Below are 27,734 nucleotides of genomic sequence, written 5' to 3'. Positions count from 1 at the left end.
AGTAGTGAAAGATTAGCTTGCGCTTTTTTGGGGGTTTTTGTTTTGTTTTGTTTTTTCTCCCCCAGGATTGTGTTCCAGTTCAATTAAGGTTCAGTTGCATGGAAACATGCAAGATTTGTTTGCTTATTTATTTCTTAACCTTGAATACAAGTAAATGTTGTCCCTGTTATGTGCTGATTTAGGTTCAAGAATTATTTGGAAACATTATTCCCAGTGGGTTTTGATCAATTTTAAGAAATGAAATCTAAGTCATCAGGATAAATTATTTCTTAGATATATCACTATTTTCTTTCTCTGAAAAGCAATGAAGGAAAAGGCTTAGGTTGTCTTGTCTTGTAAAGCTTTTAGAATTTTATAGCATTTTTATATTCCATTTATAACAAGGAAAAACATTTTCTCCTACTAATTTTTTCATTTGTTTTCAGCTCCTTGTGGCTATAATGTAACTGCTCAGAATGGCACAGTTTATTCCCCAGGATTTCCAGATGAATACCCAAATTCCAAAGACTGTACTTGGTTAATTATTGTACCTCCAGGCCATGGGATTTATATCAACTTTACCTTACTACAAACTGAACCTGTGAATGACTACATTGCAGTTTGGTATGCAATTTTTCAAAATAGAATTGATTTTTTTTTCTGAGTTATTTATCCAATCTCACTCCACCAAGCTACAACTTTTCTTAGCATTGCTCTTTAGGTTGTCATATGTGCTTAAGAATAGCATAAACCAAGTTCTAATATTATAAGGAAAATAGTATTACATATTACTGTCTGAACTCTTTAAGAATATTGTTTGAAAAGTACTTTGAAACAAACTCAGTTATTAATCAGCTCTTGTGTGAGCTCTCTTTTCTAAGTTGAAGCAATGTGAGGTCACAGTGATGTAATAATCTGCATTATGTTGAATTTCATATTCCGTGAACATAAGAGGCAATATATGTTAGTTGCAACAAAACTTTTTGACATTAGACATTAACTTGTTTAGGCATTAAGTAACCTCAGCTGAAGGAAGAGTTCTCAGGGCTGTCTGAATTCTCTTATAAGAGGAACAGACATAGAAAATTCTGAATATGTTAGACACCTTCTCATTTCTGTCTGACTATGGTCTTTTCCCCACATAAGGTGCAAAGTGACTTATTTCTCATATATGCTACAGATAGTTCAGCAAAAGAATTTGATTTAGACATGTGTGAGTCAGCTCCTTGCATCTCCCTGCTAGACCACTATTCCTATAATTATTGAGGAGGTTTTTTCAGATAGTTTATAAACATGCATAACCATTTCTGACCCGCCATTTGGCTGCCTCTGGTATTTCTATTACCTATAAACCAGAGTCCAAAATGTGTCATAGGTTGTCCTCTTCAACATCTTTGGAATTAATTTAAAAGGCAATAGTAACTTGCAATTTCCACAAGTCTATATTTATCAGCCATGATTTGAGGGCTGATGGGTTTGGTTTTTTTGGCTGATGGGTACATGAGAACTTTTTATGAGAACACACATTGAAACTTCAGTCAACCACTAAATTTCTTGACCATGTAAATACAAAACCTATTGCTAAGCCCCTGGTCTCTCAAAAAATTTAATGCCTTGATGGAAAGAGTATTCTCTGTTGCTAAAAAGAAAACAAAATAATTTTAAAAAGATATGTTGTTACAAAAGTTTAACCTGCTCTTCAGAGAAGCAAGACTGTTAATTTAAATGTTAAGAACAGTAGTTCTACAGATAACTTTATGTTTTGCTTCCTAGGGATGGTCCTGACCATAATTCACCCCAGCTAGGAGTTTTCAGTGGGAACACAGCTCTGGAAACAGCTTACAGTTCCACCAATCAGGTCCTCCTCAAATTTCACAGTGATTTTTCAACAGGAGGATTCTTTGTCCTCAATTTTCACGGTTGGTTTGCTTTATAGAATTAATATCTAATTATCACAATCAGTTAGTGAGTTTTAAAAATATTTCTTAAATTTGTAGTTTACTGATTTCCTAGGATTATGGATTTTCTATTTTTTTTAATAACAGTACAAATTAGTTTTTAAAACCACACATTAAATAATGTTAAAAATGTTAATGTGAGGCTTTGAATAAACTATCTTTAATGTTAATTGTCACTATCTAATATTAAGCTTTTACTTTCTTCAATCACTTTGACCTGTTTATTACTTACATATAACCTTCTCTAATAAAATTCTTCTCCAGCTGAGCATGCCTAGGGGTCATGGTCAGAGAGGTTTCTGATATGCTATGGTAGAGTTGAACAATAGCTTAAAGACTCATATTCAGGAAAATACTGTGTCAAAGTTACCTTCAGGGTTACAGGCTGTGTAAATTAGGCATTTAACTAAGAAGCAAAATGCTGAATTCTAGTTCTAGTTCTGACTAAGTCACCCAAATCATATATATTAAACGGAAGATTGTTAGTCATCTAGACTGTAATTCAAAAAGACAGAGTGAATTGATTTGCAAGAGCAGCAGGAAATGCCACAGAAAGAGAGTACCTTAAGATACCTGTTTGCACAGGAAAGTTCTTACGAAATTGTTCAGAGTCTGAAGTAGTGTTTTTGTCTGTGGCTTTCTCCTGAAAGGTCATGATGTATGGCCACCTAAAGCTCTTACCTGAGAAGCAAAAACTAAAGTGGGTAGGGCAATCAAGTTGTTCAGAGAATTTGTGTTCTTGACTGTAAATTAGTTTAACAGAGAACTGATCACAACCTTATCACAACTCTGATCAGAACCTTAAAATTCTCATTTGGATTTTTTAATCCAGAAGTGGCTTTTTCAGCTGTTGTAGGCATTGTGTCCATTTCAGGAACATGGCAGTCATTTTAGTGGTCACTTTCCTTATGAGATTGCTTACAATTTATTGAAACAAATTTGAAGAGTGGAGATTTTGTTTTAAAAAATCATATAATCATAGACTGGTTAAAATTTGAAGGGACCTTAAAGATCATCTAATTCCTACCCCCCTGACATGGGCAAGGACACCTTCCACTAGACTAGGTTTCTCAAAAACTTATCCAGCCTGGACTTGTACACTTCCAGGAATCCACAACTTCTCTGGACAACCTGTTCTAGTGCTTCAGTATCTACATGCAATGTCATGTCATTTAGCTTGGAAAATGTAAATGGGAGACCATGAGGTTCAGTGCAGCTCTGGTAATTTGGGAAGTACGACTATAAAATTAATTTTCTGTAAAATAATTCTTAACATATCGGTATTTTCACTTAAATTTGCAGCTTATCAGTTGAGGAAGTGCCAACCTCCACCCACAGTTCCACATGCAGATCTGTTTACAGAAGATGACGACTTTGAAATAGGTAAAAAAAAATCTTTCTTTTTCTTTCTTCTGTTTTCATTTGAGTTCTAAATAAACTAAGCCATTAATATATTCCATCTTCCGCCAGAGAGATTTTGATATACTTCTGTTTGAAGGATTTTTGAGGGGTTTTTGTCAATATTTTTTCAGGAGATTTTGTGAAGTACAGATGCCATCCTGGTTTCACCCTTGTTGGACAAGATATATTAACCTGCAAACTGAATACACAGTTGCAGTTTGAAGGATCCTCTCCATCTTGTGAAGGTAAATATATGTTTCCATGGTCTGTATATCATTAGCATTCATCCTACGTGAAGCACAAGATTTTTAGGCCCAGTCTTTTCATTAATGTTTATAAGAAAATTTTCGTTGTAAATCTTTAATATCTAAGAAGTGCACACATTTTCACATATTGGTCTTTAAGAATATTACACAGACAATTTATTCTTTAGAATCAAAAGAAAAGTTTTAACTATTAAACTCCATCATTAATAAAGTGCTGATTTCTAAAATTCATTTGATATATTTTGTATTGCTTCATATCAAGCCAAAGAACTCTTTTAACTCTTGAAGAATTTTAAAAATATGAACTTAAATTAAACTTTCAAAACAAAATGAGAAATTATTCTCTGCTTTCGCAAATGTGGTGACATTGTGTGACAATATCATACGAAAAACCTGCTCTAAAATAATATGTGACAAATTTAAATTCAGCGAACAACTGGAAAATCTTTCAACTATTCATATCGTGTTTATTAATAGTTTATTAATACAGTATTTCAATCAAAGAACTAAAAAAAATAATATGAATTATGTTTAGATATGGATTCATACACATTTTCCTCATCTTCATGGAAAAGTTTTTCTTGGAAATTTGTACTCAGTCCTCCAAATTTTGTTTTTCAACAGATGTTGTTTGTTTTTTCTTTATTTTGGTTGTTTTTTAAATAGTGTATGACAGAAAGGTTTCGATATGATGAAAAAGTGCTCAAGAAAGCATCCATAGTATTTTGTCCTAAAGTAACTCAAATATTTTATTAAGAGAAAAAAAATGTTGATGAGATGCCATGATGAAGATTTTAAGGAAGACAAAATGTAAACAGAAGTTCTCATATTCATAACATATTATCCAGGTTTAGCTTTGATCTATAATGTGTAATCATGGATGGAGAATCTTCTGCATTGTGAGTTAAAAACATCCATATGCTCAAGAGGTAATACTGGAAGCATAATTACTGTGGCACTTTACTTATAGCTCTGTGTATGTGTGTCTTCCAGTTACCCTGGTTCTCTATTTCCATGATTTAAAATTTAAGAAAGTATTAATAGTACAAAACTGTATTACTTTATTGGTGTCATAATGTATTTTATGTACCTATAAGAAATTTGTCCACATGACCACCCATACCCAAGTAAAGTGGGTTTTTTACCTCCCCTTTCTTGTGCATGCAATTAGCTGGGATCTGTCATGGATTCAGCGACAGGGAATCCATGTCTTTGTTTCAGGTGGAAGAGGGTCATTATTCATTTCATGACCCTCGCAATAAAATATGCAAAAGTAATGAGAAAATTGTGTGGTTTTGTATCTTCCTTGATCAGATAACTCAATACATATTAATTTTTCTTTACTTTTTTTTTCAATCAATGTATTTCTCTGTTCCAGTTATATTTAATTGGATGATTGTACTGCAAATCTAGACTTCCATTTTTAGAAGGCAATAACACCAGCAACTTAACTCTTGAATGTGTCAGTAAGAGCTTAAATGAAAAATGAAAGCCTAAACTAAAGTGAACAATTATTGTAAAATCTACAGAGATATTAGGAGCTTCTGAATAAGATTAGCAATGTATAAAAACCAGGGTAGCAGTTTATTTCCAACAGTTCTTGCAGATGCTGTGCAAACTCATGGCTTTCTCTGACCATATCAATACTTGTTTCTTTGTAGTCCTTTAAGACATTGTTGACTGTGGTGAGTTGATCCTGGTTGGATGTCAGGTGACCACTTAAGCCACACTATCAATCCCCTCCTCAGCTGGGCAAGAGAGAGAAAATATAATAAAAAGCTCATGGGTCAAGACTAAATCAAGGAGAGATCAGTCATCAATTGTTGTCATAGGTAAAACAGACTCAGTTTGGGGAAAATTAATTGAGTTTATTAGCAATCAAATCAGAGAAGGGTAATAAGAAAATAAAACCTAATCTTAAAAACAGCTTCCTTGCACCCCTCTTCCTAGGGTCAACTTCACTCCTGATTTTCAGTACCTCCTCCTCAACAGCAGCGCAATGGAACAGGGAATGGGGATTGTGGTCAGTTCGTCACACATTATCTCTGCTGATTCTTCCTCCTCAGGAGGGCTGCGGAAACTCCTCCTTCTCCTCTACTATGGGGTGCCTTCTATAGCAGACAGACCTCTACTGAACTTTGGAAGAGGGGGAATATGTATTTCTGAATCAGACCAGAAATTCCATATACCATACCATATACCCAGTGTTCCGTCTCTAGTCTCTAGCATTGGCCTGTAATGATTTTCTAGTGAAGGAAAGAGGAACATTACAAGTGTGCAATTAATTAAGGCTTCAATTGAACTATAGGTTAGGCCAGCAGTGTTTGTATTTTGAATCCCATCGGGGTATTTCTTCAGTGGAATTATTCAGTCTTATTTTGAATCCATGTAAATGCCTTCAATCCACAAAGTTTTGTCCAGGAGTTGCACAATTTATTTATGTAATATATGAAGTCACTTCTCTGTCTGCTTTGAACTTGGCACTTACTGTTTTCACTTCAGGTCCTCCAGTTCTTATGGGGGGAAAAAAGCCACAACGTAACAAGTTGTTCTCTATTCACTATATTTATGGCATGATTCTCTAGACTAGAAGATACTTCATACCTTTAATCATTCTTGACATCCTTCTCAATACCCCTTCCAATTCTATTCTAATTCTCTTTTTTTTTTTTTTTTGAGGTGATGCAATATGGAACTGCATTTATACAATACTATTTAATCCTGATAGACTTTAAAAATATTGATACTTACTGTGAAATTTGCACATTGTATTTCAGTCTAATTTTTGGACTGCATGCTTGTATTTCTGCATTTTACCTGTAATTTACAATTTTTTACATTGCCCTTGTTTAGAACAGCTTCACATTTTTTAAAGATACCACAAAACTTTCCATTTTCCTGAGCTGTGCCACTAGATTGTAGTAGGCAATAAATATACTTAATGACAGAAGGCCAAGTTTTAGCATACTTTATGCAAGTCTGAAGACATCTGACAGGCAAGAAGAGTCATTCTCCATGACCACTTTACGTCATTCCAAATTAACAGCCTCCAGAGCAGCTGTAATCACAGCACACCATAGTTTTCTTACAGTTCCCTTTCCCTTCCTGTCTGGTCTATCCAAGGAGGGGCTTTATCAAAATCTTGGTACAGTGATAACTTGCCAATTATTTTCTAACATGCAGAACCCTAGGCATCCTACAGAACATGCTGTAAATGTGCATGGGTTTATGTTGCCAGTAGTTGAACATTGGTGATTTCTGTTTGTACACTTGGAGCCCCTGCTCTCATCCCGCCTTTTGGTACAAATTACTTTAATTTTGTAATTGCTGTTATGGAAATACAGAGATGTAAATTAAATCATGTTGACCATTGTGACACCAAGTATTCCTGTACTGGTCACAAAAATTCACATACTAGTAAAACAGATAATGGATATTCAGTACAAGGTAGAGGTCCCTAATATAATCTTTAAGCTGCTCAAAGCACTCTACATGAGAGAGGTGGTGTGATAATATTGTCCTAGTGTGATGATAATATTTATGAATGAAAAGCAAAATCAAAGATGAAGACATCAGAAGTACTGTTAGAATTAAGAAGTTTGGTCAGGCTTTCCCTAAAACACCCAAATCAGATTTCTCCAAAATCCAGGTTAAGAAATCAGTTTCTGAAAGCTAGGATGTGATGAGAGTGTTATGCTTCAGAACTCGTCTTCTTATGACACTGCCCCACTGCACAAAGTTACATGTGACTGTGCAGCATAAAGACAGTTATGTTGTTTTTCTGTAAGCATTTTCTGTAAGCATTGCCACTTTGTATAAATTTATGCAAACTAACAAATAGCAGTACTCAGAATCTATATGTGCAGCAATATTATTAAAAATAAATGTAAAATAGATTACTTATGTCCTTCAATATGCCTAAATGTTTGGAGTTTTTAAAAGTATTTATTCCTGTTATCATTCCAAACTGTTTTATAATAACCACTTTTAAAATTCATGGATATACTTATAAATAATTAAATATATTATCATAATTAAATATATTGTGGGGCTTAACTGTCTAATTCTGTTTTGCAGCTCATATTTTCTTGATTGGTAACTTCACATCAGTTCCTAAACTTCTAAATGTGTATGACCTTGAATGACCTTGAAATTTAGCTGACAGAAGAGAGTCAGTCCACAAGTTATCAACTATAATACAGAAGAATATATTATTAATGTGTTAATTTATTGACAAATAAGAGAAACAGTATGACAGTGGAACATTATGGTGTTGACCTTGGCTGGATGCCAAATGCTCACTAAACCCCTCTATTACTCCCCTTCTCAGCAAGAAGGGGGAAGGCAATAGACGGGATAAAAACTTGTAGGTCAAGATAATGCAGTTTGCTAAGGGAAATGTGAAAGTTTGCATGCACAAGCAAAGGAAAAACTCAAATATTTTATTCTCTACTTCCCATCAGCAAGTGATGTCCAGACACTTCTGAGAAAGCAGAGCTTCGGCATGTATAGCTGTAGTAAAAAATAAATGTCCCCCTGTCCTTCTCTTTCCTTTTAGCTTTTATTGCTGAGCAGATGTCATATCATATGGAATATCCCTTTGGTTGGTTTGGGTCAAATATCCTGGCTATGCCCCCTCCCAAGATCATGGCCAGCCCCAGTCTGCCGGGGGGGATGGTGCAAGTGTTGGAGAGACAGTGATGTGCCAGCACTGCTCAACAGTAGCCAAAACTCTGATGTGTTATCAACACCTTGTCAAGTACCAGTACAAAACACAGCACTGTGAGGGCTGCTATGGGGAAAACTAACTCCATCTCAGCTGGACTAACACAAATATGCAGGCAACTCAAGCACTTTGTATTTAGTAGTATTCTATTTTTAAACACCATGCTAAAGGGAAGAGCTAATATTATAGAACAGCAAGGTCAGAATTGCAGGTTTTTGTTTTTACCTGTTGTGTGTATGGCACCAAGAAAATAGCACTGTATAGTTATTTTTGTTTTGTTTTTAATTCAAATTATAGATATTAGTTATTTGTGGTATTTAAAAATGGATGTGGGTTTTATTTTAGAAAGCCAGGTGAGGCAGTCTCTCTCAATATCTCAATTTTATGTCTTTAACCATATAAGTCTTGTCAAATGTTTAATTGCACCTTTCACCCTAGAGATTAAGTTATGTAATCAACAGCTAAGCTATACTGGGAGGGAGTTGGTAAGTAATTCCTTCTGGTGCAGAAAAAGCCATCAAAGGCTGCCAAGATGAACATTGTCAATTTACCACATAACCCTGTGGTACAGCCAGCTTCCCAGACTGTTTTCCTGTGTCCCTTAACTACTCAAGAACTGCTCTGCTTATAAGTCCCTGTGGTCTGTCTCCTGTGAGCGGCTTAGATTAGAAGGGACCTCTTGCTCAAAAACTCAGCAATAAAAAGTGAATCTTGGCCATAGTAAGACTTAAAGCTATAGCTCAGCGTATTAGGGGATTTGGTAATTTCTGCTCTAGCATAAGAGAGGTATGAAGCTATTTACAGGTTAGAAGGACATGAGTTTCAATTTTACTGAATTTTCTGCTCTAGAAATAAGCTGGTTTTGTCTCAGTACCACATAGGTATATTCCATATTTCTTTTCATCCTTTGCATCACTATTTGTGCTGATTTGTATTAGACAGGGGCATTTTTTTCACATAAACAGTACTACTTCTTCTTGGAAATTGTTCTCCTAGTAAAGTTCTGAAGTCCAGTAAGTGAATACAATAGAATATACGAAGGAAAGAAATCCTACAGCAATCCTGCATTCATCTATTTCTTATGTTCTGAACACATGATGAATTCTTCAAGAAAACTCTCTGACCTTTGAGCTGTTGATTTTTAATATTCACCCGCCAAAAAACCTGTTCTTAATTACAAAGCAACATCACAAATTTCCTCAATTATGAGAGAAGGGCATGAGGCAAAGTCTGCAAAAGGCACATTTTCCCTTGTGATGAATAAATTAGTTTGAGGAATGAGAAAGCTCGGAGCAGTCTTTCTCTATTATTGATAACTTTTACCTGCTTTTGAAAAAAGTTTTTGTTGTCATTTTCTCAAACCTAGCAAATAAACTATTTTCTTGTCCCTTTCTCTAACTTTTTGTCTCTGATGTCCTTTACAAGAAAAAATAGGTGATCCAAGAGAAAAGCAGTTGAAAGAGAAAGGCAGGAAAAATAATTTCTGTGGGCTATTTTATTCTCCCCCCCCCCCCCCCCTCCTCCCTCCAATTCCCTAGTCCTGTCTCTTTTTCTTTTTTGCACACGATTTTTACCAGTTCCCATCTGGAGCATCACCACAGGTTTCTGAGATGCTCACAGTCAAAGAGTCTGTGTGGAGTATGATTGTCTTTCTTTCTGTTCTATGACATTTCTTTTTCATTTTTCACTTCTCTGAATTTGTGACTTTTCTCTGTGTTTTCATTGCATTTCCTTCCCTGACTCCATTTCTTTAAGATACTTGCAAAACATATTTCTTCAGTTAATGAATAATATCTCAACACTTTGTGACAATGTTCTGAGGATCACTGTAAACTAATCTCAGGCTTTTCAAAATGTACTTTTGAATCTTATTCTTAGTTGACAGTCCTACATCCAAGATTCCAAAACTTCATGTAACGGAGCAAATAAACAGAGGTCCATGCACCCTATTGTGAAAAAAATACTTATAGTCCATCTCTTTGGAAATGATACCTGTGGGAACTTAGCTGAAAGACCACCCATATAACAGCCATTTAGATTAACTCAGCTGTAAATTTCTCTGGAAGAATTGTACCATCACACTTTCCATTTAAGAAATCACCAGGCTTTAGTCTTGTCTGAACAGTATGTGTGTAACATACAGATTTTGTTTGCAGACTCCAGATCTGAATGACCACTAAATAACTCGTTTTATGAGTAATTTGATCAATGGTCATTTCCCTAGCTCCCTTGGAAGCTGAGGAAAAACAGGCAACAAAAGCCATTTATATCCTTGCTTTCTGTGCAGGTAATTTTTAGATATGCTAAGTTTACAAAAAACACTCCAGAGGTACTTGCTGCAGTCTCATTTCCCATTCCAAATGACCTACACTTTGCACATACTCTTTTGTCATGATTAGTTGACTGTAGCTGTTTCCTAAAGCATGATTTGTTCAGAGAGGTGATAGTTTTCCAGTGTTGAGAAGAATCACTGTGTCTTACTGTGAAAAGTCTGACAGAATTACTGATTTCTCCAGGATACTTGTAATTTATGACTTTGAAGACCAGCTTTTAATCCTCAAGTTGCTCTAGTAGACTTTTAACATTTTATCAAACATTCCAATGAAACCGACTCTGGATCAGTAAAAGCCATCTCTCTTTCTTAAAATAGTTCTGTAGCATATGGAATGATAGTATGGGATAAAGCAGATTGTGGAATTGTGTCATGTCAGCTACTCTTCATCACTGACAAGATTTTTTACTGCATTTCTGACAGAAAATCCCTTGTTGCTAGTCAAATTTCTGCTCAGGAGTAAGTCTGATGCATTGAACTAAGGGAAAATAGTTATTATTTGTCTGACAATATGTTTCTGCCCAATGTTCTTCTATGATAATTTGCTGGTTTACTTCTACTTTCTGCAAATTCATGAGTGAGAGCACTTTTTGACTGAGTTATTCTCATCTTTTGAAGAATGTAGGAAGTCAAAGTGTGTTTCATTTTAAGATAATAGAAAAGAATCACAGAATCACAGAATATGCTGAGTTGGAAGGGACCCACAATGGTCATTGAGTCCAGCTACTAGCCCTGCACAGGACCATCCCTGAGAGTCACACCATATGCCTGAGAGCATTGTCCAAACGCTTCTTGAATTCTATCAGGCTTAGTGCTGTGACCACTTCCCTGGGGAGCCTGTTTCAGTGCCCAGCCACCCTCTAGGTGAAGAACTTTTTTTTAATCTACAACTTAAACCTCTCTTGACACAACCTCAGGCCATTCCCTTGCGTTCTGTCACTGGGTCACTGCAGAAAAAAGATCAGTGCCTGCCCCTCCTCTTCCCCTTATAAGAAAGTTGTAGATTGCGGTGGAGTCCCCTCAGTCTCCTGTTCTTCAGGCTGAATAGACCACGTGATCTCAGCTGCTCCTCATACGTCTTCCCCTCAAGGCCCTTCACCATCTCTATTGCTCTCCTTTGGACACTCTCTAATAGCTTGATATCTTTCTTATATTGCAGTGCCGAAAATTACACACAATATTCAAGGTGAGGCCACCTTAGTGCAGAGCAGAGCGGGACAATCCCTTCCCTTGACCAGCTGGTGATGCTTTATCTGATGCCCCCCAGGACACAGTTGGCCCTCCTGGACAGGGCACTTTTGACTCATATTTAACTTGCCATCAATCAGGTCCCTTTTCATGATACTGCTTTCCAGCATCTCATTCCCCAGCCTGTATGAACATCCAGGGTTGCCCTATCCCAGGAACAGAATCCAGTGCTTTCCCTTGTTGAACTTCATATGGTTGGTGATTGCCCAGTCCTCCAATTATTCAAGGTCTCCCTGCAGGGGCTCCCTGCCTTCAGAGGAGTCTACAGCTCCTCTCAGTTTTAGGTCACCTTCAAACTTGCTCAGTATCCCTTTCAGTCCTGCATCCAAGTAATTCATGAAGATATTGAAGAGCAGATGGCCTAAGATGGAGCCCTGCAGAACCCCACTAGTGACAGATCACCAGTTTGATGTCACCTCTTTCACTATTACCCTCTATGCTCAACCCATGAGCCAATTTTGTCCAGAAGGATTCTGTAACAGACAGTACCAAAAGCTTTACTGAAATCCAGAAAGATGATGTCAACTGGCTCTTCTTGATCAACTAGGTGAGTTATCCCGTCCTAAAAGGAAATCAGGCTTCACAATCAGGACTTTCCTCTCATGAAGCTGTCCTGGCTGTGACAGGTGTTTCTACATTAAGAGGTAATCTGTAAATTAAAATTCTCAAAAGAATTTTTATGATTTTATATGCCATTATCCCATTAGGCTTTTCCGCTCCTAGGATCTTCTGATATGAGAAATGGCTTTACCTCTTAGAGATACTGTATGCTACAGCAAGTGCTGTCGAAATATAGCAGAAGGGATACATGACAGGGAAAAGTTATTTGCTTGTCATTTTTTCCCCAGCCCATATCTTGTTCCCTCTGCTTGTTTGCCTCTTCTTATTTGCATATTACTTCCCTACTTTCCACAGGCTGACATTTTTCTATCTCACTGAACAAATATTTTAGCTCTAACTGAACCTAAATTTCCCCTCCAACTTTAAAAAGCCCTCTAAGGGAAATAGTAATTTTTAAATATTTGTTTCTCATATTTATATGTGGGTTTTTCCCTGTAAGATATTTTTGCTCTTGATCACTTTTTACTCTGTTATGTTTTTCACCTTCCTTATAACTTTTAATTTATGGAAATACTTGGGTACTGTCCCAGACAGTTTCCAGGAATGCATTTCTGTCAAGATATATTTGTGAATCTTACATGAAAAAACATTATTAAATTGCACATCTGTTATGAAACTGTGGGCAAAATGTATCAGATTTCAACATGAAACAGACATGAAAAAATCAGTCCTGCATGAGAGACAAAATGTTAAAAAAAACAGTGACAAACAAAAGAACTTCTTAATCAAAACTAGTATTTAGGATATAAAATTTACAATGTTTTAACATAGTATACTCCTTACAATATGCAGAGATCATAAATGCCTGTGAATACTAAGTTAAGCTTCAGTTTATTATGAGTTCCAAGTTTATTATGAGTACCACAGGGAAAACAGTGACTGAGAAGGTCTTACATGAATGACTTGGAACATTCTGTACCCAAAATGAACACTTAGCTAAAAACATTATTCTTTCAAATGATCTGATGTGCCTAGATGTTCCAATATGTTGTCATGTTCATGTAACAGGCTTCGTTCTCAAAGCTGGATCATTTTTTTATTTAAGATCTCAAATAGAATACAGTTTCCAAATAAAAAGTTTTACCAGGGCTTTTACCTCAGTTATTTTGATCACAACAGCATGAATTCCTTGACTGGAAAACCTTTTGGTCTCTAACATATTTCTGGATGAATGTTTGACTATATTTAGTATTTTGTTTCCTAGTTCATTGTTTATATAAGTGGTCATTTTACTGTGTGGACTATAGGGAACTTTAATGTTCCTTCATCTAGAATATGGTCTTCACATGTTTTCATTTGGAAACTGAAGCTGAAGGATGCATTTCATGGATAGGAAGCACTTTATTTCATTGCTCTTCTTGTTGTTTTTCTTTTTTTGTCCTTTGTAGCACAATGTCCAGCAAATGAAATCCGTACAGAATCATCAGGAGTGATCCTCAGTCCAGGTTATCCAGGCACCTATCCCAACTCTCAGACATGTTCTTGGACTATAAAGGTTGAGCCAGGATATAATATCTCCATTTTTGTAGAAATGTTTCAAAGTGAAAAGCAATTTGATGAACTGGAAGTATTTGATGGTAAGAGAGATTTAAATTCTACTTAATGACAAAAGACCAAATGTTGGGTTTACTGGGCCTTGATTTCCAGTTTTTGATTACATAATACAGTGATACATTTGAAACTTAAACAATAATTCAGTATTTCTATGACTTATGCCATAAATCTAAATCTGTTAGCCAATGAAATTTTTTATAGATGTATTCAAGAAAAAGAAGCTTTTAAACTTTCTTTGGTATTGTCAAAGTCAGAGCAGTAGCAGCTGCAGCATCCCTATGAAAGTCACACCATTTTCTGTTTCCTGAGAAATGTATGGAGGTGTCTGAAAGGAGACATTAACACGCTGCTCTGTAAGGGTTCATTTCTCGTGAGGAAATATTCTGGGGTTATAATTCCATTTTTCCAAATTGATAAAATTATTTGAGTCTAAATACTGAGTCTGCTTTCTCCATAGCATAGCAAACCAATGCTACTCACTGTTTGAATATACCACTATAGAAGTGTTTGGCCATCTGTTTTGGGACAAAGAGTAGAGAAATCACAAAAACTCAATCTCGAGTGCTACTCATAGTATCACTTCTCAGAGCCCTACTTAATTCTTGTTTTCTCCTGAATTCTGAACTTACTGCCACTTGTTCTGTTCTCATTAATTGATTAGGATAGCTAGTCTCTGATTGTTCTTAAAGATATTTTTATTGATTTGGAAACCCTTATAATATCTTCCCTCATTAACCAAGAATATATGATAACTATGATAGAAACAATTAATATTCACTATGGGAGTTTCATGGCATGAAAAATATGAAAAGGTCATATCTTTCAAGATATCTTGGTCTAAGTATTTTTCTTAAGTAGTAAGTTTTTTATGTCAAAAATTATCACTTTTTCACTTTTTGGTAACAAAATTCTGAGAAAAACCCCACAATATTATTAATTATTTTTAAAATGCCACTTAATTACCATATTTTTTGGTCCATGTCAGGTTAGTGAGGAAATGAGTTTCAAAAAAATCTATGAAGACTAGTTTTACCTACACTCTTATTTTGTATTTAACATTAAGATGATATATAGTATACCTGGAACTTTTCTAGTGGTCTGATCACTCTATATTCATTTGCAAAAAATCTGTTCAAATTGCTAAATTTGCCTGATGTATATTTTTGTTTTCTTTCTTATGAATTTAAAATGTAATGAAACCACATTATCAATAATAGATCTGAGAGGAGAATTAGCATACTTTCTATGTTTTTAAGCATTTTCATTTCATGGCATGAAATCATATTATAAATTCATCCCTACTGCAGCTCTACGGAAGTAATTTTTTCTACCACCTACTAGCAACCTTAAGTGAGAAAGATAATGGCATATTTATAACCTCTCAATTACAGTGCCATGTAGAGATTCCAGAGCTAGCTTTCAACAAGTTGATATTCTAACATGGCACATTGCAGTGCCTTGCAGAGACACTCGCTTGTGTCTCTGTGGCCACATTAGCAATGTGCTTTGCTGGACTAATTAGTTCTATGTCTCAGCATGATGAATTTGTTGGGGCAGAAGGCTGATGTGGCTATACTGCTTCCATAGATGGCTATAACTCAGACTAGCTTGTTCAGAACTAGCTTAGACATTTCCCTGTATTGCTGCACTTTGAAAAAAAAAATGTCATATTGTGGGACCTTGTGTGGTTCAAAACAGCATACATTTATCTAGGTTAGTAGAACTGCACTGATCTATCTAAACCAGATTAAGATACATCATCAAACTTTATGCAGAAACTGTATAAAAATTGGCAAGACATTTTTGAGAAATAGGATTTGCTAAAGCACACAACCCCTTATTACTTTACAAGGCAGCTTTGGAATGCAAACCACAAAAGTGACTAGACCTACCTGACCACACTGTAAATCATGATGCTTCAGCAGCTGGACAATGATCAGAATACTCATCCAGTCAGTAAGACCACTCTGGACAGCTGGGACCAATAAGCTTGTTAGCCATTCCCACTTACCAGTCATACTCTTAGGAAATCCCATCTGGATTCTAAACCAGAAAGGCCATAAATGCACCATGAACATAATTATTAAAGTATTTTGAACTTGAAAATACTCCATTCAGGCTACTCATATTAAACATTCACATTTTAAGTAATTTTATTTGAGAATTTTGAAAGAACATATACATTCAGAACTGTAACAAGCGTATTAAACAGATTTTACAAAACACAAAGCACAGAGTAACCGACTGAAATGTCATGTTCTAAATAATCTTTTTCAAGCAAAAATAAGAATTTACCTTAGCATTCCTTATAATTTATCCTACACTGTAATTGTCAAACACTAGCTCCCTAATATGATAAGCAAATAAATCATCAATCATTTTGATCAGGGCATGCTGGGCAATCTATGACTAAGGGTATGCTTTTTTGTTATTATTTTATATATGTGTCTATTATTTAGAATATATTTAGTAATAATTGTTTAGTTGTAGTATTGAAATTATGGTGACTGAACTTCAGTTCCTAAGAACTGGGAGTTGGTCTTGATATTTATGGTTTGTTTTGGGTCTATAGCCTCCCTTTTGTACCTGAGATGTTCCAATCAGAAAATATACTTTTTTATTGGACTGGAGAGGAAGAAGGCTGACAGCAATTGTATTCAATTTTTGGGTGTCCTTTGATTCAGGTTTATTTTTGTATTTTCATGCAACATAAGAAGAGCTGATTAAGCTGCAGCTGCTCAAACTCAGCAAAAAATTAATGAAGCAGTGCTTTATTTGTAATAGCAACTGTGACCAAGATAATGTTGGTTGAACATGGCTCTCCTAAATGTGAAAACATACTGAGCAAAATGCATAGCGAGCATATAAAGCTGGTTCAGCTGGAGAAATTGTAACCTTTGTATGGAGCAAAAAAATGCCATTTCATGTTTTAGAAAGTTTTTGGTTGGAGATTTGATTGATGTGCATTTGGTTTTTTTCTCTTGCATGTATGTTGTTCTATAATTAGCCCCCACATCATTATTTGTGCTTCCAGGGTTTTATTGTGGTGAAAATAGCAGTCTAGTGCCAGGGCATATTTTTTCAACATCCTGTATTCACCATAACTGTGTATCTTTTCCCTCTAAAATGAAACTATAATAAACACACTGATTAACAGAACTGAGTCCCCGAGCAGTATGTAAATTCATAATACTTGTACATATGTGTATTCTACTGTGATGATCTTATATGTGACATTATGAGCATTTTTTAGCTCTGAGTTTACTATGTAATATGGTGGTATTTAAATAATAGATGTATGATGTTAATATATGTATTTGCTTGTCTCAGTTTAAAAGAAAACTAAGATGTCTAACTGGACTAGGAAAGGGGGCCTCTTCCCAAAACCACCATAACCTTTGAAATTAAGAGACAATCAGAAAATGTGTAGAGAAGGATAACAGTTCCTAAGTACAAGTGTGTACATATATATATATATATATATATATCTCCAAAAAAACCAAAACAGAAAAACAGAACAAACAGCACGACAATAACCAAAATTTTCAAACCAAATAAGTCCTCTCTCTCTCCCCTTTAAGTCACTCCCAGGCTCTGGCAAGGCTAGTTCCAAAAAACTCATATGGAAAATGGCAGTGGCATGGGATGGGATGGAACCTTTCCTTTAGGCAGTCTAAAGACTCTGTCTCCAAAAGCATTGTGAGGGTGGAGGGTTAGCAACTCCTCTGCCGTAGCATCAGCCCTCAGGAAGTCTGTAGCATATCCAGGCAGTAGCGACTGCTCTCTCTCTGTGTCTCTGGAAAACAGCCCAGGGCATGTGGGGTTGGGGGGCTGAGCCAAGAGATCTCCCTCGAAGCACTTGCAGTAGTCCAGCAAACGTGGCTGACACCCACACAGCAGCTGGAGCAGAGCAAATGTGGCCAGCAGCAGGAAGAAACCTCTCCCCCTTCCCCCTTCCCCTCCTCCCAGCTATAAAGTCAGAATGCGGAGCTATCTACCGCCACTTTGATCTGGCTCTTCAGCTCCCAAAAACTCTGTGTTGGTAAGGGAGAGAAAAATTTCCTGAAAGATTTTGAAACTATAACATTGCTACTGCCCACTGCTTAGATAAGAGCTTAAATAAATAATAGATGTAAAAGGACAAGGAGTAGAAACACAATCTCATTCAGTGTAATTATGTCAAATAGAAATTAATATTCTTTTTTAGGAAATCCACTCATTTTTTCAGTGTTTGTGGTAAAATCACTCATTGGTTTATATTTCCACTTGTTTATACCAATATTTTTATTGTGCCCTCTAGTGAAAACCTAAAACCAGAACAGTTTTAATAGAGTTCTGTTAATTATTTCTGTGACAATATGTCAGTTTATTTCCTATTCTATTGTGTTCACATTCAATTAAACTCATAATACTTTAAAACTTCAATAGTTTCTTTATTCATCTTTGAAGGATCTTCTGGGCAAAGCCCTTTACTGGTTGCTTTAAGTGGGAATCATACTGGGCAACTGAACTTCACAAGCAAAATGAATCAGCTATATCTTCGCTGGTCAACAGATCACGCAACCAGCAAGAAAGGATTTAAGATCCGATACTCAGGTAACTATTAATGGTTTCCATTAAACTATACTTTGTGATTACATATACTGTTGTCCAGCTGGATTTAAACCCATGAAAACTATTTAGCATTAAATTAGGACTTGTAATATAATGTGTGTTTCTCTGAAGATAATTTATTATAATGTACATTTTAAGGATGTGAAATTATACTTTTGTAAGTTTAAGGAAAGCAGAGACCCTGGTTTCTCCATTTTTTCCAGTGTGACAAAGACCTCTAATTATAATGAGATACTCCAAATATATAGAGATACTTCTCCAATTAATACTTCTCTCTGCACCTGCTCTCTTGTATTATCAGACCAAGTATGAGGCCTTTGAAATATAGGGATAGCCCTTAGATTTACACAGACGTACTCAGAAGTGAGAGGTTTTGATTCTGAAATGCTGTGCAGTGCTTCACCTGCAATTCAGTACACAATGATTAGGTTTAAAATTTCATAGTGTTGCAGTTCACAACTCTTATTACTATGTTTTTCTTCATGTACAAATAAATGAAAAATTGGGTGGAAAAAAAATCCCTCATTCTTCAACAGGCTGTATGTGAATCTGATATTGTGGTGACATGAAAATATGTAAATAGTATTTCTAAACAGTGTCAGAATTATTTCCCTTATTAATTAAAAAAAAAGAAAAAACCCATATATTGCAATCCTGGATTATACTTTATGTGTGGATATATTGACCCTTATGGAGTTTGCAAACTGTTTAAGATGTTTCCACACATACATCTACAGACACATTGCTACTAAAGGACTTGGCTTAGGGATAATTTACATGATGTAAATAGTGTCTGTAAGAGAGAAAGGGGATAATTGCTGTCATTAATATTTGCTTTTTCAGTGTTTGGACTTGATTAGCAATGTGTTAATTTTGGTGGCTAATAATTGTCAATATAAATTACATAGAAAAAGGAATGCAAAGAATGTTTTAGCAGAATATTTTGTCAAGCACCAGGTGTCTCCCATTTATTCATGCTAAAGCTCACTCCATTTCTGTACTATCCATCCACTGCCTGTCTAACTTCTGCAAAGTTTATCTTGTTACTGAAAAAGAATCAGAGAATAACAATCATTGTTTGGGGGATTTAAGAACTACAAGCAGAACTGTGAGCAGTCAGGGAAAAAAAACAGTAAGGAAAAGCATTATCTCCAGCTTGCAAGAAACCTTTGAAATATTACTACAGAGAAACTGAAACTGAGGTATGGAAAGTTGTTTTCAAGCATACTGGAGATTCATTTAGTTTCTCATAGTGAAAAAACAATTGCAGGACTTAATAGATGGATTGAGAGTGTGCAAGAGGGAACAAGGAGAATCATAGCCCTCAGACATGTGACAATGAAGAGAGTGGGGCTTCAGTCATAAATCCAAAGTGGGGAAGCCATATCAGGGTTACAAGAACAGACATCATGTAAAGGATTTGTTTTGTAATATGAAATTATTAAGGAGATTAATTTTTGAGGGATTTGGGGATATTATTTTATACCTTTACATGTATGCAAAACATGTTTTTCAGTAGTGAAGAAGTGGTCTGTCTAATTGCTAGGCTCAATTCATCAATTACTATGGCATTAACTGCAACTAATAATAAAATTGGGAGACTAGAGACAGATATACAATCTTTGTGGCTATGTTTTGGGAACAAACAACAGTTTAGCTTTTTTCGCTTCAGCAGCAGTCAGTGCCTGCATTTTTCTCTAAACTTCTGTACGTTTTGCATGAGATTCAATGGAAATAATCAGCATGAAAGAAGAGTAACAGTGAGTGGCAGCATAAACAATTGGATTTGAATCTTAATGAGGGAGAGCAACATCATGAAAGTAGGAAAAATACAAGATTCCAGAAAGGCTATTGATACTCTGGCAGCTGTGACTGAGCCAGCAGGCTTCCTCATAATGAAGAACATATTGAAATGAATTACTGCCCTCCCATAACCCTTTTCTTCTCCAGCTATACCGGTGCACAAAATTTTGTAAATTATAGTTTTGTCACAACTAGATCTCATTTGCAGATACAGTTTTATTCACTGCTCAAAAGTGTTAGAAGTTTTCAGAGGAACGTTTAATATTTTCTTTCGCATACAACCTTAGTTGTGTAAGCTGTTTGTCTAGCAGTAGTAGTATGTTTTCTATCTTGTGGTTTAAGTTTTTTTCACTAAATCTCAGCAGAAAAAGCCATACATTACAGTGGAAGGGATATGTTTTTAAGGACTTGGACATATTATAGAGGCACTAGCATGGTTTTGGTCTAAATAACACATTTCCTAACTGCACTAACACCTAGATATTAAATTATCTATTTCTTAATCTGTGGAGTATCTGAATATCATAGTTGAAGCTAGGAGGGGAAGCATCAGTTAAATTTTCTTGCAGCTCTAGGAAAGTAATCTTTTTTTTCTATATAGTATGGTAAAATCACTGAAATAGAGGTAAAAATATATAAGGAAAAGGTCTTGTTTGCTGAAATATTCTTTTAATGCTTTTGTAGTGCATGAATTTGAATTTCTGATGCAACCAGGTTCTACCCAAACTGTGCAATTTATTACAAATAGAGAAGATCTGGGAGTGCAGAAAGTGGAACTGGCTGAGCTCAGGCAAGGAAATCCACTCTGTAAGAGATGAAAGTTGGAAACTGCTTTGAAAGACAACCCAGGCAAGCTAGGAGAAAAGCATAACAAAGAAGAGGTAGATGATTCTTTCTTTTTTAAGTAGCCATAGAGAGAATGAAAGTGCACCACAGTACCTGGTATACCCACTGGAGGCAAGACTTGGGAAGAAGAGAGGTACTTCATTTGCTACTTTTCAAGTTGACATTTTCTCTATAACATTTACAGTTTTTGTTTAACTTTTGGCTAGTCATTCAAAGGTAAATAAGGCAAGCAGTTATTTAACAGATTTGAAATTTCCTGCCAATAGAAGTATAGATATATGTATTACAAAGCCCGCTCCCCATACCTCCCGCCCCATAGGTCTCTATCTTATGCATTGGTTTTGAGTGGCCAGGTTTTTGTAGCAGGTGGGCTACAAGTGTGGCTTCTGTGAGAAGCTGCCAGAAGTTTCCCTTGTGTCTAATGGAGTCAAGTCTGGCTAGTTCCACTGGCCACAACCAAGCCCATCAGTCATGGTGCTAGTTCCTCTGCAATAACGTACCTTAGAAGAGAAAAATAAACCAAACATCAGCAGCAGTCAGAAGGAAGGAGTGCAAATATGTGAGAGTGATGACTCTGCAGACACCAAAGTCAGTGAACAGTGAGGGGTAGGAGGCGCTTCAGGTGCCAGAGCAGAGATTACCTTGCAGTCTGTGATGAAGACACTGGTAAGGGCAGGCTGACCCCTGTAGCCCATGGAGGTCCATGGTAGAATATATATCCACCTGTAGCCCCTGGAGGACCCCATGCCAGAGCAGGTGGATGCCTGAAGGAGGCTGTGACCCCATTAGAAACATGTGGTGCAGAAGACTCCTGTCAGGACCTGTGGACTCATGGAGAGAAAAGCCCATGCTGAATCAGATTTATCGGCAGAACTTGTGAACCCGTGGAGGACTTGAACTGGACCAGTCTGTTCCTGAAGTACTGCACCCTGTGAAAGGGGTCCACACCAGAGTAGATTGTAAAGAACTGAAGCCCGTTGAAGGACTGACTTTGGAGAAGTTCACAGAGGACTGTGTCCTATGGGAGGGCCCCAAGGTGGAGCAGGGCAAGAGTGTGAAGAGTACTCCCACAAAGATAAAAGGAGCGGCAGAAAAGTTGTGTAATGAACTGACTGCAATGCTCATTCCCTTTCACCTGTGCCTGAGAATCAGGAATGAAGTTGAGCGTCATATTGCTCTTTAACTCCAGCAGGCCACGAAGACCCACTGAGCTGCTTGCTCACTTCTCCCACAGCAGGAAGAAGGATGAGGTAGAGATTCAAAAGAGTAAAAATGAGAAAACTTGTGGGATAAGATAAACAGATAAAAGTTTAAAATAAAACCTGCACATGCCATCAAATCAGAATAAGGAATTCATTCAGCACTTTGCATTGACAGATGTTCAGCCATCTCCAGGAAAACAGGGCTCTATCATGCTTAGTGGGTACTTGGGATGACCAACACCATAACGCCAAACATCCCTCCTTTCTTCTTCTTCCCCCAGCTTAACATGATGCTCTGTGTTATGGACTCTCCCTTTGGTCAGTTGTGGTCAGCTGTCCTGGCTTTGTCCCTTCTCAAATCCTTGTGCACCATCAGCCTCCTTGCTGGTGAGGTGGTGTGAGAAGCAGAAAAGGCCTTGACTCTGTGTAAGCGCTGCTCAGCAATAACGTCCCTGTATTATCAACACTGTTTTCAGCACAAATCCAAAACACAGCTCCGTATTAGTGACTATGAAGAAAATTATTTTAGGCAAGCCAGCATACCTGGGGAAAAGTGGAGGAGGGTGCAGGCAAGGGAGAGTCTTTTTGAGATTTAGTTTTATTTTGCATTATCGGACTTTGGTTTGATTTGCAATAGATTAAATTAATTTCCCTAAGTCGGGTCTGTTCTGCTTATGAGGGTAACTGCTGAGTGATCTCTTTCTGTCTCTATCTCAAGCCACAAGACTTCCCTTATATTTTTCTCTCCCCTGACCAGCTGAGAAGGAAGTGATTGAGAGGCTTTGGTGGACACCTGGCATCGGGGTTAACCCAATGTAACACATCTTTATTGTGTTCTTTTATCCTCATATGTTTTTATGAGAAGCTTAATTCTTCACCATTCATTTCATATTATTTCTAAGCCTTGTACCTGTGAAAAAACTGTTCCAACTCTCTCTGTTCCAAAGGCTATTGACTGGTTTGTCTTTACTTTTTCCAGTAGCTGGTTAGAAGTGGCAAGCGAACTGTACAGAGAACTTCAGCAAACTCTGTAAAGTTTTTTGTTCTCTGATTCCTAAACTTTTAAGTGGCGATTTGCTGATTTGCTGTAGTAAATACATCAGGAAGGTCACAATGGAGGTTTGTACAGTAATTTGAAAGAGGACAAATATGCGGGATCATTTGTAAATGTTGAAACATTGGTAAGAACATCTGTCCTGTAAATAGGAGGCTATTTAGTCAGATATTTAGTTTTTGAAGGGGCAGACACTCAAAATTCTATCAGTAAAAAGTGAATAGGCCTTTGAAAATTTGCCTTGTGTTTTCATACTATTTATCTGTTAGATTTAAAGTTAAAATGCAAATGAAAAAGAACAACTACCCAATCCTTTCTTGTTGCTTGGTTGAGTGTTGTTCTCTATTTTGATCCTGTACATTATAAAAGGGAAAAGTAACATGGAATTGATGGTCCATTTGTTAAGGAAATGGTTGGTAGTCAGAAGGGGTATGTTTAGTTTTCTTGTGTGACCTTATCTAATTACTTAAACCAATGTCCAGTTTCTTATCTGCAAAGTAGAGTGGCTAAAGTGAGAATGATACTAATGCCTACTACAATGGGTATTTAAAGAATAGCAGCATAAAGACATAATATTCCCTGGTATTACGATGAAGACAAGTGTCCAAAAGGGTAAGTTAGAAGGAAGCAGTGTACTAAGCTGTGACTTTTTATCTGTCAACATAGAATCTAGCATGTAAACTAAACAAAGTCATCATGGGATTTGAAGAAAATTTTTCATATATTTATAATTCGAAGCACAGTACTATTTCTGTGAATACTTATAAATATCTTCATATTAGTTTTTTACTATTTATTGAGTATGCTACTGGGAAATTAAGTCCTTTGCTAAAATAAACTCTTAGAGAAAATGTCATATTATTCAGTGTAGAGACTAAGACTCACAAAATCATCTGGGGGTTTTGGACATCCAGTTTAAAAGAATTTTAATTTTTAATTGGAAGTTATTTAATTTAACTTCTCTTAGACAGAGGATCTCAAACAACAAAAAAAACCCTCAGCATAAATGTTTAAATGTTCCAGCTATTAAGAGAATATGCTTTTTTAAAAGAAGAGTGTTGTCCTGCAAATGCAAAATGAGTGTTCATCTGTGTTGCTGTCCACACATCCACTGACTAGTGATTGATTTAGATAGGCAGTTATTATCCTGTTGATATTCATTTGTAAGTTGCAAATAGATGTTTCAATTATAAGTGAGCTGAAAATGTATGCTGTCTTGCAAAATACACTGAAACCTAAGAGGCCTTGAAGGAATGCGAGTGCTATATCGTTTGGAAAAGTAAATTAAATCTATCATTGTAAAGCTACTTCAGTCACTGGAATGGTCATAGAAGTTTATCACATTTTGTGGTAAAACACTGTCATTCCTAGAAGAGAGCACTCCTGTGTCATTACACCTATTTCAGCTAAGCCTCATGACGTTCCAGGGCAGATACCCCTCTCAGAAACTGGCTGAGAGAAAAACAGCATTTTATCCCAGTGGTCCTTGGCACAAGGCTGCAATATTTTATGAGCTCACTGTATGGATTTTTGCTTAAGCTCAGAATTTTAACTAAGCCGACACTGGCTTCAGTTTTTCACCTCACATTATTCAAGCATTTGCTTACATTTCAGGTCTTCGGACATTTATTGTCTTGCATATGGTTCTTCTGTTAATATGTCTGTTCCTGAAAGATATTGTGTGTGCTTCATTCTGGTCTCCAAAGGGAGTTCAGTTTAAATAATAGACTAAAAATTTCTGAACTATGGATTGAGAAGGGAATTGTATGGAGTCTTATCAATATTTCTTCACTGTATCAACAAGTGTTTTTTTCAGAGGTGTAAAATAAAAATCCATCTTCAAAATTTCAGATAATTTGCTTTGAATGTGTTTCTTCTTTTCATGATAGCTGTGGCTTAGACATAATATATTGTTTTGAGTATCTGCCTTTTCAATATGTATTCAACTGCTTTTGCAGCACAAAAACCTGTAAGTTTTAGTAGGGCTTTTACATGGATGAGGACTACAGGCACTGCTTGCCTATAACCTTGTTTCTGGTTTCTGACATACTACCAATCTACTGCCACTACTTTAAAATGTCATTATTAAACATTTTTCTAAGAGTGAGAGGTGAATCTAATCTATGTTAGATAACTGTTTTAAACAGAGATTATACAAATATATATGATTCATGTAACAAAATTCATGTTATTATGGGTTTCAGAGATACTATTAACTGCCATGAAATTGTCAAGTTTGGTACTCCATGAGCACAGCCCCTCTCTGATCTGTGAGATCTTTTCTGTACTGTTCCATGTTGAACTATTCATTGTACTTCAAGGAATTCACCTTGCTTTATATAATCCCATTCCGCACACCTTGTTTATTCAAAACCGTAAAGTCATTCTGGTCATAATACCTCTGCCAAACCAGTCTCGCTGTGCTCTCCAACCTTTCTGTCTGATCTCCACCCTTTTCCCACCCCTCCCAACACATCACAGTGTACTTTTGGTTGTTCTCTGGTAGACAGGATAAGACTGTTCTTTATCCAGTTTTCATCACTCTTTCTTTCCCTTCTAGCTTTCTGTGTTAATTTCCCTTGCTTCCTCATCACAGTGTCTTCCTAATTTGTTACCCTCCTCCTTCCTTGCTTCTGTCTCTGATGTTCTCTTTCTCTGTGTCCCACTAGTCAATAATAATTTTATAACGTTTTTATAGTTTCTTTCCCGGAATCATATATATATTTTACTTGCATCACATTTTATTCTGAACACAGTGTCTGATACATCAAGCCTTTTGGTGCCACTTCTAAGAGCTAACCAAGTCCTTCTCTTCCTCTTTTTTTCATCACTGACGCTGCCTCCAATCCCTCTCTTCCTGTTCTCGTCTCATTGCACACTCTATCGTGGCTGTTGTTTCCCTTGGCTTTTAAACCAAGTACCTTTGTGTTAAATATTCTTTCTCTCTTATCTCCACTCTTTTTCTCTCAACGTACAGCCTTCCTTCCCTGTCAACACATTTCATAGTTTTATATTCACACTTGAACCTCTGTGTTTAACTTTCACAATATCAGATGATCATAAAGCATTATCAAGACATCTCGATTCCCAGATCTCCTCTTCCCTATTTCTTCTGGCTCTATGCAGCTGCTACCATTCACTCACCTTGGGCTGTCAGGAAAAGTAAGCATTAGTAACAGTAGGTGGAAAAGATGGTTGAAAGCAGCAGATATTCAGGAGTCATCAAGGTAACTCGGAAAGGAGGATATAGTTTTCTGTAGGAGATTTACAATGATAACCTTTAGGAATTAGGTATTGCCAAAGTTATGTTGAAGTAAATTCTGAGTGGTATTGGTGTTTTGTGTTCCTCTCATTTTCTCGTATCAATTTCTTCTTAGTTCAAAAGTTTTTTTGCTTGATTTTTTAGCTGAACACCACTTAGTTCACTGGAGAACTTAAACTATGCCTTTGGGCTCAGGGCATTGTTAATTGTTAAAACATAAGCAACAATGATGACAGATAGCCTTCCCCTTTGGCTCTCAAGGAAATTTTCAGTATTTTGACATCATACTGTGTAATTTGGCAGCCTGAATATCCCATATTCCATGTCATTCTAATGATTAGCTCTCTGAAATTTCATATAGATGTATTGTTGAAAATAACTACAGCTAAAAGAAAGACAAATGTCATAAATAATGCAATTTTTGTACATTAAGTGCCTTTTATGTGTTTTCAATGATGTCTTTTTTGGTGTTTAGCTCCTTATTGCAGCTTAAACCCTACTTTGAAGAATGGTGGAATTGTAAATAAAACAGGTGGTCCTGCTGGAAGCAAAGTTCGCTATTATTGCAAACCTGGGTATAGAATGATTGGTCACAATAATGCAACATGTAGACGTCACCAAAATGGCATGTATCAGTGGGATTCTCCTGTGCCAATCTGCCAAGGTAAGATAATGCTCCCTTCTTGAGTATGATTCTATAATTCCATTGCAAAGAATATTTCCTAAAACAAGAATACAGCATTGTCAATTCTGCTGTATGTCATGACACACTGTTATATCATGAGTTGATCCAAATACATATTGACATGTGTATTTAACGTGTTGACATATTAAAAACTATTCATGCAGTCAAATACAGACCAAAAGA

General features: G+C 36.3%; 1 protein-coding gene across 1 annotated transcript in view; it reads left to right on the top strand.

Annotated features, from left to right (window-relative positions):
• Positions 1-27,734, top strand: part of CSMD1 (CUB and Sushi multiple domains 1) — a 1,094,767-nt gene that overhangs the window by 980,569 nt on the left and 86,464 nt on the right. Inside the window, exons 43-49 of the mRNA XM_071548449.1 lie at positions 426-603; positions 1,753-1,898; positions 3,240-3,320; positions 3,470-3,583; positions 13,920-14,108; positions 18,535-18,681; positions 27,342-27,530. Of these exons, the coding sequence (XP_071404550.1) occupies positions 426-603; positions 1,753-1,898; positions 3,240-3,320; positions 3,470-3,583; positions 13,920-14,108; positions 18,535-18,681; positions 27,342-27,530 (1,044 nt within the window). The remainder of the gene's footprint in view (positions 1-425; positions 604-1,752; positions 1,899-3,239; positions 3,321-3,469; positions 3,584-13,919; positions 14,109-18,534; positions 18,682-27,341; positions 27,531-27,734) is intronic.

This window comes from Pithys albifrons, chromosome 2 (assembly GCF_047495875.1).
Source record: "Pithys albifrons albifrons isolate INPA30051 chromosome 2, PitAlb_v1, whole genome shotgun sequence".
In the NCBI taxonomy this organism is placed as follows: Eukaryota; Metazoa; Chordata; class Aves; order Passeriformes; family Thamnophilidae; genus Pithys; species Pithys albifrons.
This window is presented reverse-complemented; position numbering and strand designations above follow the sequence as displayed.